General features: G+C 39.3%; 1 protein-coding gene across 1 annotated transcript; it reads left to right on the top strand.

Moving 5' to 3' along the window:
* Positions 1 to 1,352: 1,352 nt before the first annotated feature.
* Positions 1,353 to 3,037, top strand: GSX1 (GS homeobox 1). The gene is made up of 2 exons (XM_072132979.1): positions 1,353 to 1,923; positions 2,416 to 3,037. The coding sequence occupies exons 1-2, from the start codon at positions 1,542 to 1,544 to the stop codon at positions 2,766 to 2,768; spliced, it is 735 nt and encodes a 244-aa protein (XP_071989080.1). The 5' UTR covers positions 1,353 to 1,541; the 3' UTR covers positions 2,769 to 3,037.
* Positions 3,038 to 13,726: the final 10,689 nt, after the last annotated feature.

Consider the following 13,726-nt stretch of genomic DNA (forward strand, 5'->3'; position numbering starts at 1 on the left):
TTAATGAATAAAGTTATTAATTTCTCATAGATTAATAGAAACGATGACTACAATATCATCATAATAGGAGTAGTCATAAAATATCAGTAAATACTACTAATAAATGGTATTTGTAGAAAAAGTGTAATCAATGATAAGAGCAATGAGATAAAACAATAGGAAGACCTACATGATGGCATAGTAGCAGTAATAAAATAGTAACTAATAGAAGAAGAAGTAGTAGCAATACTATTATAATGGGAGTAGTAGTCCATATCATTGTAAATTGTTTATAGAACAATAGGATGATTTGACTTATCAATAGGATAGCAGGAGTGATAAAATAGTAAATAATAGATAAAAAGAAGTAGCAGCAATGACAATAGGAATAGTTGTCCATATTATTGCAAACTCTATCCAGTACAATAAGATGACTTGTCCGATAGGATAGTAGCAGTGATAAAATAGCAAATAATAGTAGTAAAAGTAGTATCAGCAATGATAATAATAATGGAAATAGAAGTAGTAGTAATAATAGGAGTAGTGGTTCATATTAGTGGAAATTGTATACAGAACAATAGGATGGATTAAAATAGAAAATAATAAATAAAATTAGTATCAGCAAGGATAATAGGAGTAGTAGTCCATATTATTGCATTGTATAGTTGTAATTGTATACAGTACAATAAATTGACCTCCCTATAGGATAGTAGTAGTGATAAAATAGTAAATAATCGTAGTAAATTTAGTAGCAGCAATGATGATGGTAATGGAAATAGTAGTGATAATTGTAAACAGTGTAATAGGATGACCTGTATAATGTTGTAAATAATAGAGATAAATGTATCAGTATAAATCATAATAGGAGTAGTAGTAAGTCCATAGTATTGTACATTGTATTTGGGACAATGAGATAAATTGCACGCGCAATAGTATCACTGATAAAATATGAATAGAATTGAAAATAATAATAAAGGCAGTAGAAATTGTAGCAAAGATGGGAATAGTAGTGGTAGTAGTAAGACAGTAGGAGGTGGTAGCATATAAAATGTGATGTAAAGTGCAGGAGACAGAATAGGGACCCCAGATCCATTCTACAGGTGGCTGCATAATGCAGGATGGGCTTGACCCTTAGCTCTGCTTTAATAACACTAAACAGTATTTTCATATAGGAGGAATGGGGTGAAACTGCTTATATTCAGCAGCAGCAGAGATAAAAGAATATTAAATAGCTCGGGAATAGCCAAATAAATCCCAGGGAGAGGGGAGATGAGGGTGGGAGACGCCTGGTAAGGCGTGGGTGGGGTGGACAAGAATAGAGTACATTATGCAGTTCATTTAGTTAACAAGTGAAATAATGAAGAAGCGTGCAGAGGGAATGCCAAGAGAAAGGGCACAAAAAGGCTATTGAGAGCTGTGTCACATGGAGGCAGCGCTATATAAGATGAGGGAGACGGCTTTCAGCACCACACTAGTGGCCAGCACCCAGGACACAGCAGTCAGCTCTCTCTGGAGACAGGACACACCAGTACTAGCCAGTCTGCATCCATAGCCCCGAGCCAATGCCTCGCTCATTCCTGGTGGACTCTCTCATCCTGAGGGAAACCAACGACAAGAAGGATGAGAACAGTCCTCCACTTTTCCCATATGCAATGCATCCTGCTAACCCTCTCCATGGACTGTCTGCAGGCTCCTGCCACTCCAGGAAAGGAGGTCTGCTGTGTGTCTGCTCTATGTGTGTCACAGCCTCCCAGCTCCATGCACCTCCACCAGGCATCCCCCTCCTCAAGGCATCCTTCTCCTCCTTCAGCTCCCAGTACTGTCCCACAGCTCTGGCAAGGCAACACACCGGATCTTCACCCCTAAACCTGACCCATGCTCCTGCCCTGTACCAGGCATCCTACCCTGTTCCAGACCCAAGGCAATTCCACTGCATCTCAGTCGGTAAGTCCAGATGATTATCATTGACTTTTTTATACACAGAACCAGATGTCCATGCATAAAAGCACTTCAAGTATTCTGAATGTTTTCATAGTTAACTTTGGTAAAAGACACACTTTACTAATTTCAAATGAATGTAGTCGGGACAGGACTAAATCGAAAATTCTATTCTGTTAATATTTTAGTCCCTTAATTTTCTATTTCTATTTATTTTCATTTTCCATTACTGATCATGTGAACTAGTTCTATCTATTTCTAGGCGTAAGAGCAGTTTAAGTATTCATACTTATACTCATACTTATTCCATGGATAACTTTTGTACAAGACGGAATTTACTAATTCCAATGTACTAATGTAGTCGGCTAAATGTTTCAGGTTAATGTTGCGTAAACTTTATTCTGCGTGATGGAACCTATACAATTGGTGGTTGCTTATATACAATGTTACTATATTTTTCCTCTGTTACTTACCCTTATTTTTCTCTATTTCTTACAGACAGCTCTAGTCAGTTACCCAGCAGTAAACGTATGCGCACAGCATTCACCAGCACTCAGCTCCTGGAACTGGAAAGGGAATTCGCCTCCAACATGTACCTGTCCAGACTAAGACGCATAGAAATCGCCACTTACCTGAACCTCTCTGAAAAACAGGTGAAAATCTGGTTCCAGAATAGAAGGGTAAAGCACAAGAAGGAAGGAAAGAGCAGCTCACACAGGAGCAGTCCCCACAACTGCAAATGTTCCTCCTTCTCATCCACAAAGTGTCTGGAAGAAGAGGATGAGGATGATCTGGTCCTGTCACCTTCATCATCGGAAAAGGAAGACAGAGATCTTTCTCCAAGTCCATAACTCCTGCATCTTTACAAAGACTTTTGGGCACAAAGCCTATTGTATGTGTGAGGCAATCTGTATATAAACTCTTAGATCCAACAGGTGGGAACACAAGTTACAAGTTTTATAGATTCCAGATAGATGTCAGATTCTGCAGCTCCTGAGTCATGGCTGCAGATACATTGTATTTGTACCACATTATTGTATATCAGGAAGAATACTGCACCATTAGGGTCTGCATTGTGCCAACTCCCCCCCTGTGAATACTTGATGTCTGTATAATATGTCTGACTGTATCGTTTCTGTATATTCAAATATTTATTTATTTATGTAAAGAAATAATAAAAAAAAAGTTTTTGAGATAAAGTATTTTTGTCATTGTCTGTTTTCTATATTGCATTTTGCTTCTTTGTGCCAAGAGATAGGAAGAAGTTTGGAGCCGTACATTTCAGGAAATAAATACATGTGTTTATTCTTGGTAAAATGTGGATTTTACACTTTTCCCTTTTTCCTTCATCAACATTTATGCACAAAGGAGAAGTTATTACACTAAATACTATCACACATCTCATCAAGGGAAATTGGAGTAAATTTCCCATATAAAATTGAAAGAATTTTTCCAAGTGGAAGTCTTTTGCGCACAGATTATCGATGTGTTCTGGTTACTTGCAGTCCTATGTAAATACTACCAAATACTTGGGGATCTGAACATACCAAACCACATATCATCTATCCTGAAGTCCTAGGGAAAAGTACATACAATTCTTAACAAAAAAAAAACAATAATCATATTCGATCTGTCTATCTATCCATCACCCCACGTCTATATTTATCCATGCAGTAGTCTTCCATCAGATGTATATCATCTATTTCATTTACCTCAAGCTGTCTTTTCCATATCTATCTATCTATCTATCTATCTATCTATCTATCTATCAATCATCTATCCAGTCAGCCAATTTTTATCAGATGTATATTTCTATAATATATTCTATTTAGAAATACCCTTTGTTACTGCTTTTTTCTTCTTGCTTTTTATTTATTTATCTTCTATCTTTATTTATTTATCCATATCTATTCGCCTATGCATAATTTCTCCCCCTCCAATCAGATGCATATGATGTATATTCTGGTTTGATCTATGTATATATATATATATATATATATATATATATATATATATATATATATATATATATTGACACTGTGCTGCTATGAATCTGCATTTTCTATCTACCCGTCTATCTATCTATCTATCTATCTATCTATCTAATATCAAATTAGCAGCACCGTCCTGAAGTGAGTGTTATCCCATATCTTTTTATCCCAAATAAAAGCCCAACTTTTAAATTTTCAAACAAAGTAGACAGCGCATTAGAGGCTTAGGGATGAAAATGAAGGTTATTTATTTTAGCCTTTCTAAATGAGGATAAATAAATTACCTCCAATTTTTATCACCAAGCCTCTGGAGTGCTGCCTTTGTTTGAGAGTTATCTATCTGTTTTATATCTATCAATCTATCTATTTCATAAATATTATTATTATTTATTTATAGAGTACCATTAATAATAACCAATTACCAATACCAATAATTATTACCAATAATATAAAGTATTGCTGGTTTTCTATACCTCTTCCTAGCTGGACAGTGCTGGGAGGAGAGTCTGCTGGCTGTGCGCCTGGAGCATCTCTGTGCGCAATGCTCCAACACTGCAGAGCTGTTTAGAGGACAGGAGGACATAAGAGCTACAAGACAACCAAAACATAAGATCAGGATCTAGGATGACAACATGTATAATAAGTAACAATTTATCTTAACATCCGAGCCCCCAAAAATAACAATTAAGACCCCTGGATATTCAGCTGCAAGATGATTTGAAGCCACCCTTCTCTATTACTTTATATCCTCTATTGTGTCCAAATAATCTGTGGTTATATTTTTTTTACTGCAGATCATGTGGTACAGATGTGCAGCTAAATAATATCTAGGAGATGCCAAAGGAACATATCAATATCTAATATCCTTGCAATGGATTTAAATGTAATAGATATGATCTATCCTATAGACAGGTGGACCTTACTATGTCAATAAACTGATGATCTTCTTAGTGGCTGCTTTCAGTTATTTATGGTGCATTACAGGACATCTCACCCTGCAGCACATATATACACATGCCATTGTGGGGGTCAATAGATCTGGGTGCATTGGCACTGAATAGCACATTAGCCCAGGTAGAGATTTGCTACTACTTTTAACTTACTAGAAGTCAGTGTGGGTACAGCCAAAACAAGACAGAACTTTATGGGACACATTTACTAAGAACAGTGCAAACTGCACTGCCCCAACAGAATGCAGCATTTTTTTTTTTTGGTGCACCTTTAACATGGGGCGTGCAACACAATTCTGTAGGACTGTGCATGTTAAATGTGGCGCACAGTTCGACTGAGCACTGGAACGCCCCCTAATTTGTGGCACAAAAAGGTCCCGTGCAGAAACTTCTTAAATACTTGTGCAAGCAGTTTTTAACCTAAAACCCATCAGAAAACTGGCGCACAGCCCATAGTAAATGTGCCCCTATGAGTTTACTTTTTGGAATCACTTCTGGGACCACTCCATATAACATTATAGTAATCTGTATGTGCATCTGTTTTGTTTGTGGGATATGCACCTTTGGCTAATTCACACTATCGTTCAAGGGAAGAACGAAGGTATTGTTTCAATAAAAAATTACATTGGCATTAATGTAAATTTTATGCCATCCGTTATATTCTGTTTAGTCAGGTATCCATTATCTGTACATTTTTTGGACAGAAAAATGACAGAGGCTGCAGTAGTTTTCCTCCATGCCTAACTGACCATAACATGACATAAAATTTACATTGATGTCAATGGGATTTTTAACTAAGAAACTGAGAAACCTCAGTTCTTTACCTTATTTTATCAGAGATAAGGAACAGAGATTTGAATGGTAGTGTGAACTGCCTTGGTAAGACAGTATAGTATAAGGTGAGCCCTTAAAGGGGTTGAATGGTACATGACCACTTATGGATGAACCAGTGGCTTAACCTGGGGAGCAGTCTTTTTTCAGAGGTTCATCTAATGCTCTATCACACAAATGGGTGCAGAGGTCCAGCAGAGGTCAACCCAGCTTGGAGACTACTCAGGTACCAGTCCTATAATGCCTTAGTCCATAGAAATTTAGGGATAGTAGAGATAAGTATGAAAATGAGTACAAGTTGTGCCAAGTTTTTTCCAATCCAAGAGACATCTGTTATCTATATACTAAACCCAACCACTGATAGTATATGGAAAGTATGTGCAATCAATATCAGGTACAATATTCCTTGTATGAAAAAGCTAAAAATACCTCTGTATAGTGACTAGTCCACCAAAAAGCTAAGACTATTTGCATGGATCCATATTTGCCAAGATATTATGCCTTTTTAAAGGGATTTTTTCAGCATTTTTTTACCATACAAAATGGTATTGGAGAGCTGTGTAACCCTTAATTTATGGTAGCAGTAGGAATGTGAAAAATGTATTTACATTCCAGGATTGTAGCTGGACTTGGAGCACTTAGAATGTGTTCTCAAACTGTTGTATTATTAACTCTCAAACCACTCCTCCAACTATGACTAAAAGCAGTAGTAAAGCTTTTACTTGGTAAAGTAAAGGGAGTACAAGGGAGGGGTTAGGGAGACACTCAATGCAAAGAGCTAACTGTACAGCTGCGCACACATCAAGTGAAGCAACATACTGAAACATAACTCCTTTTGTACTGTCCTCCTTACATACAGGGTTAATACTGCTTTTATTCATAATATGGGGAGGGGTTTGATAGCCATGAACACAACAGTGTGAGCATTCAAAGTTTTCCAAGTCCAGCTACAATCCTGGAACACACACACATTTTTTCACAGTCCTAATTAAAAGTAAGATTACACAGATCTCCAGGGTCAATACCTAACATCTGCAGCTTTGTATGGTCATGACTGCAGTTTGGTCATGAAGGTCAGTGGGGAACAGATAGGACACCATGGGGCTTATTTACTAAGGCTCCGCGGACACACTTACGTCAGACTTCCAGACGTGTTCCAGTTTTGCACAACTGTGACAGATATTTAACAGGAGATTATGTTGCACGCGATTAGATTTTGGCGCTGCTGCGCTGGCTTTCATGCGACAGAAATCGGGGGGTGGGCTGTCGGACGGATAAGGACTTAACTTTCAAATTGGTCGCAAGATCAAGCACTTACATGCACCAGGAAGAAGAAGGTGAACTCTGTCGGACCTGACATGCAGGATATCGGGCGCACGATCTTAGTGAATCGCAGCACAGGGCATTATCCTCGGACAATGTACTTTAGGTGAACTCCTCCGGCCGAGTAAGTAAATGAGCCCCAGTATGTTTTCTGATCTTTACTCAAGTAAACATTTATGGATTTGTTCTATGACATTTCAAAGATGACATTTCCAATATAACTAGAGAATAACTAAACTACAATATTCATGTGTAGCTGACACCTCTTGAGATTGGAGACAGCGGCAGTGAATCCTTGTACATTTATATCTGTACTTGACTATTTAAAGGGAGTCTGTGAGTGTTGTTGAGGCTGAAAACTGCTGACAGTGCAGAAAAGATGAGGCGTAATGCCGTGTACCAGTCCTAGGTGATGACTCCCCCAATCTTCGACCTTTTGGTCCACTTGGAATTTCCAATAAGGTGCTATTGATTTTGATGGTCAGGAGTTACATCATCCTACATCATTACATCAATGGGTTCAGAAATCCTACTATAATTCATCAGTTGTCCTACTATGTTGTCACCTTGAGAGGTTAAGAATGGTCCACTGAATGTAGAGTCTTAAAGGCAATGTTCCATGAGAAAATGGCCTGCAAATAACAATACTGTCACTGTAGTGTCACCTAAGATGCAAAACTCTTTACATGACTTTCCGCACTACAATAACTTTATGCCATGTTATATCTTATCTGAAGAGTCATTGAAAGAGCAGTGGTAACACTCTGTACCACCATTTTGTCAAAATATTATAAGGTAAGTTAAAGGGGTTTAATGATTTAGGTGACAGCAATTAAGTCCCTGATTGACCCTTGGTGTTATGTAACCATTGTGTCCTCCACAGTCACAGGAAGGAGAATGGCCATATCACCGTTTCATGTCAGTGTTTTTGAAGCTGCACTGAGGATGTGTCCTCACACTGCTGTGTTCTGAGCTCTCAGCCCTTCTCCACTGCCCTGAGATATTCCTGAGATATTCCACCAGAAGTATGCTGCGACTTTTATTCAGAAAGGAGAAGAGGAGCAGTTAAATGCAGAGAAATTAGGGGGAGAATTTATCAGGCATACAAGCCCTAAAATAGGCGCAGTTGCTCGTGCACAGACAGAATTTATGACTTTTTCCCCTCCTTAAGCCACCAACACGCCAGGTGGACCCTGAGGCACAGTCGTTTCCAGCACTGGGCACACCTGGGCAAGTGCTGGGGCCCTGAGCTGCTGGAGGGGCTCATGTAAAGCTTTACATAAAGAGTCCATGGGGTGAGGGGGGCTGTATCTAATGGATCCATAGTGGGTTAGGGGGGCTTTATATAAAATAACAATGAGAGGAATATTTTAGGGAACAGGAGACTCTTTTAGTTTCAGAATTTTTAATGCCACTACATGAGTTCACTGCAATGGGGCCCACTGCGGCTCCACAGCTGACCCTGCCTGAAGGGGGTGAAGGTTGGAATACAAACTACAATACAATTATTTTAAAGCGTTTATGTCCCAGTTAGTATTAATTTAAATTCTGCCTGTACAATAGGACATTTAAAACCAATTTTTGTTAAGGTATTTATTAAAAGTGCGGGGTACACAAGCTTATTGGACTAAGCTCAGATACAGGCTGGGTATTGTTCACTCCAGGATGTATGGATACCAAGTGTCCAATACCGGGAAGACAACGTTAGACTGGTTGGTGTCCTGGTCTATCCCTTTAATTACTGACACAAGATTTCAGTGCGAATACTTTTAACTGGATTTGTAGATACCCAATAGTTACTATAAACGGGCTTGCCGCCCTCTGTCCTAGTGTGAATTCAGGCCGAGAAGCAAGTGCCCTAAGTGTCACCACTTTGTCAGATATAACCTGGGGTGAAGGATGGCCAGCAGTGCAGCGGACCTGTGTGGGGTGCTCTTGCACCTGCACACTGCCTGTGACAGACATGGCGTAGAAGTGCTCCACCGTTGGGAGCCTCCTGATAAATTTATTATACCTATATCCAGACCTTATAAAAACCATCTATTTAAGTAGACAACAATTGTTGACAAAATATATGTTTTATTAATAGTAATACACAAATTTTACAGACGTATGATCACCAAGATTAAAACCAGCCCATTAAAATAATCCCTGGTGGACTAAAAAAAGTGCATGGCTATTCCTGTAGTAATAGTATCATAATACAAGTAAATACATAGCCAGAGGGACAATAGATATAATATTACAATCAGGACAATTAGAATAGACAAGTTGAAGAAATGTTACACCGGTCACACAATATAGTGCTAATGAACCTCCAAAATATATAGTTTCGTGTGAACACTATTACCCCTAGTATATCACTGGCTATATACAGTATGGATCCTGGTAGGCAAACGCCTAGTAAACACAAATATATAAATATATAAAGTGCATAGTGCAGAGAAATTCATGTATACCGACCAGGCTGCATCATGCTCAGGAAAAATGGTGATGAACCACAAAACCCCGACGCGCATTTCGCCGTCGCTTCCTCATTTTATTCCTGATAAATTTGTCTGGTGCCTGGGGGCCCTATCATACAATGGCGCATTTAGTGCCAGTGTCTGATAAATATGCTCCTTAGAGCACAGCAGTGTGAGGACACTCCCCAAGAGAAGTTTTAATACTGGAATATAAATGCATTTTTCACAGTCCTGCTGCTACTAATAACACACACAAAGATATGGTTACACAGATTTCCTTTAATGACAAAAACTTTTGGTATTCCATCAATGACTTCAATGAGACAACCCTTCTAATGGCCAAATTTCACCTACAAGTCATAATGGTCCATGCTCGGATTGTAATGCAATAATTGTATCAGTAGCCTCAACCTCAGTTACTCTATACAATTGCAGACCTCCTGGTGCCACACAATACATATTGCAGCGACTGCTCTATATTATCCTAAATGTTCCACAATACTTTAGCTATTTCTGGAGTAGCCGTGTGCACTTGCTCCCTGTAGCAGCTGAATCGGGAAAGCTTTGATGTGATAGATTAATACACAACTGTCCTGATGCCCGGCCAGCCTGCTGCAGTGTTGAAAGTAGTCGACCACTGGATTAGAGGTTCTCAACCCAGTCCTTGAGGACTACTAACAATCCGGGATTTGCAGCTTTATCTTTACAATAGTGTTCAAGCAGAGATATATGTAAATTGGAGACATTAGTGCTCCCTGAGGGCTGCTAGGAACAGCCCAGCACTACATGATCAGTGCCAGCTCTATACACAGCTAAGGAGCCGGCCCTGGACTTTCCGAATTTACATATATTAGGTCTCAGTATATTATACTGATTCTCTGATAACATTAAAAAGCAGTCATGGATATTTGGAGATTAGAGAAGAGGGAATCTATTTGTGGATCTACCATTTTTTCAGGCTCCAAATTGAATCCAAATATTTTTCGGATTTGTTTTGGGTGAATCTTGTATATACGTTAATAACAGATTAGTTAAAATTTTCATTGATTTCCGTTATTGTCCGTTTGCACCTCATCTGTTTGGCTTCTGTTATTATCATTTTAGTCAAGAGCGAAAATTGAAAACAATTCTAACACTTTAACATAATAAGAAGTTGAAGAAAAGCCGGTGTGTTTTTTTTGTTGGTGGTTATATACTAATTTCCAGGATAATTAAGGCACCGTCTTCCGAAAAAGCTTCGGATCCGAATCAAATCTTAGGAAAAAATTGACAAAGGTTCTGTGAAATGAATCTTTAGTAAGAGATGGAGATGGATTTTGTCATTTTTTGTTTGACCAGTTCTATCACAGATCCCCATGCTAAAAAATATAATGCTGGTGTCCTGTCCCTATAGATTTCAGTATCATCTATATTGCTCACCATCGTACCTTACTTCTTGGGCCGACTGGAAACAGCCCCGTATGTTGGTCCAATTTCATGGACTGCACACATTGCACGAATACAGAAATATGATGCAAGGACACCCCTGGTGGTAACAGTTCTTATAGTTCAGCCTGCAGATAAAGAATCCTTTCAGCTTTGCACCGAATACAGAAATATGATGCAAGGGCTCCCGCCCTGTGCAATGTGTGCAGTCCGTGTGATTGGACCAACATTGGGGTCCTTTTCCACCGGCAGCACAGGTTTGTGTGCAGGTGACCTTATTCCCTATTTGCTGATGATGTCTATAGCTTGAATACAGCAAAATAACTATTTTCTTATGCACCATAGTTTGTAAGCATAGATTGTAAAAGAAGACGTGTAATAAGCCCCATCTCCAATATTTTTTGAGCTTTTCCATGGGGTTGGGTTGGGTCGTAAATACTCCAGCCCACAGTCTCACCAGAAAACTGACTATAGATAAAATCTCCGACACCCTGTGAGCTTGTTTGGTTCCCAAACCAGTCTTGATAAATTCCCCCATTCTATTGGAGGGTCTCAAGACAGATCCCTATAACAGGATCCCTATAGCTCCCAATACATGTGAAATGAATATCATCCATGCCTGCCAAATTGGGTCCAACAAGTATGAGGGTATCCAAACTCTCTCCAACAAATGTTGGGGTAGGACCCTTTTGGATTTCCTCCTGCCTGGTTCATATAAAGTAAGGCCCCTTTCCCACTTGCGTTTTTCACACGCGTTTTCTGCGCGTGCTTTTGACGCACAGAACTTGCATTGCACTCTGACCCATTGTAATCAATGGGTCTTTTCAGACTTGCCTTTTTTTTCACGCACACACGTGCGTTTTTTAACGCACATTTTAATCTCGGCATGCTCTACTTTTGCAAGTCACGCGCGTGAAAAACGCACCATACAAGTCTACGGAGATGCATCAAAAACGCATTGCACTCTGAGACACAGGCAAGTGCAATGCAAGTGCAATGCGTTTTTCACGCATCAATTGCCATAGAAAAGATAAACCTCAGTGAAATTGCATTGAAATTGATCATGAGATCCGGTCTTGTTCTCAGTGATGGGTGGAGTGGCAGATTGCTGGGGGTCCGGTACTTCTGTTTGTGAGGGTCCAGGCAGTTGGTGCCTGACCAATCAGCTGGGGATAGTAGATAACAAGCAAACTAGCTACATCCCCTTTAAGGCATGTCATCCATTTCCAGAGGTGTGTGCCAGCTTTTTCCATTCAGAATACATGCACACTCAGCCAAGCCAAGCATGCATGTTTATGGGGGGTGGGCAAGAGTAATGGTTTTTGGCCAAATAAGTGTTCACTAGTTAATGGAATGGGTTATTATAATACCCACTGATCAGAATAATTCAGGAAAGTGTTACCTCTACATTTGTCTGGCCAAAGGTTGAATTCTCAGATTTTTTCTGCATTCAGGCCGGAAGTTATAATTAGGTTGTAATACAGATATTAAAAGGCATCAAAACAGCACAACCACATTATTAGTCTACCATAGTGGAATAGTGAGCGCACATCAAAGACGTCGTCTGTAAATGTAATTTTCGTGTTCTGCTTTGAACCCAGATTTGCTGATTTTCTGCACAAGACTTTGATGGTACATAATATCCCTCGGCCACAAGTTCAAAAGTTCCAGTAGTCACATGTAATGCAAGATAGGGGACGATAGCCACCGGTTCTCACGCTACCCTAATATACAGAGACTCAGCACAACATCTGGTTTTTAAAGGGGAACTCTAAGTGTTATTTTTGTATATGATATAATTAGTGTAATGAACATCTGCTGGTCATAATGACGTCACTTGTTTTCCCTATAAAATAACAAATCGAGAGCATCTTGCACCAATGTTTGACGCTGTTCCTCTTTTACTCCTCCAGGAAATGTATGTAAAGTATTACAGGTGTGTCTCCACCCAGTCTGACATCGTCCAATCAGTGCTGGCTTTAGGAGACTTTGCAGGGACATGCCCCTTTCTATAGTAAGGTAACGCCCAGTTGTCAATTTATTGCTGCATTTCTAGGAGGAATAACAGAGTAATGTCACACCATGGAGTTATGAGAAAACGCTGAATTGTTATTTTGTGGAAATATAAGGATTTACTAAAACCCTATTTGTTTGAAAATGTATTGGGGGGCATTTATTATTGACTTTCTGCAAGTTTTCTGGTGGATTCCCCCCCCCCCTTGCTGTGTCAGTTGCGCCTTATTTATGAAGTGTTGGCGTCACAATAGTTGTCCTTTTCGGACACTGACGCCTTTACATTTTTTTGGACACAAACTTAAAATCCTGACACTTTTTATGCACTTCTAGTTTCTAAACACTGTTTTTGGCGCACACCTAGAGCTGCACTATTCTGGTTTATGGGGTTTTATTTCACCTTCATGAATGTGGAGACAGTTCTAACCTTTTTTGGTTGTGCGCCAATCCCTTGTACCACAATCTAATATCCAAGTGAAAATGATAGCACGATTCATGTGCCAAAAACAAGGACCTTGTGCCAAAATTGATAAACGCCCCACATTGTTACCATGACTGGACCTCTAAGAAGATTATTTATTATGGTGTTTGGGCTGCTATTTTTTACTGTTGCATCTCCTGTAACCTCTTTATTATGTATCAGCGCTATAAATTTCCTAATTTTCTGACCCTCGCAAATTTAAATATATAAGTGTCTCAGTTTAGGCGCAGCTTTCTCTCTCTAACAATTTTCCTGCAGTTTTATAGTTTAATGACACTTTTTTCTGGTGCACAATTTGCGTGTCTCCATCCAGTCTGACATTGTCCAATC

Source organism: Engystomops pustulosus, chromosome 2, assembly GCF_040894005.1.
Source record: "Engystomops pustulosus chromosome 2, aEngPut4.maternal, whole genome shotgun sequence".
NCBI classification, from domain to species: Eukaryota; Metazoa; Chordata; class Amphibia; order Anura; family Leptodactylidae; genus Engystomops; species Engystomops pustulosus.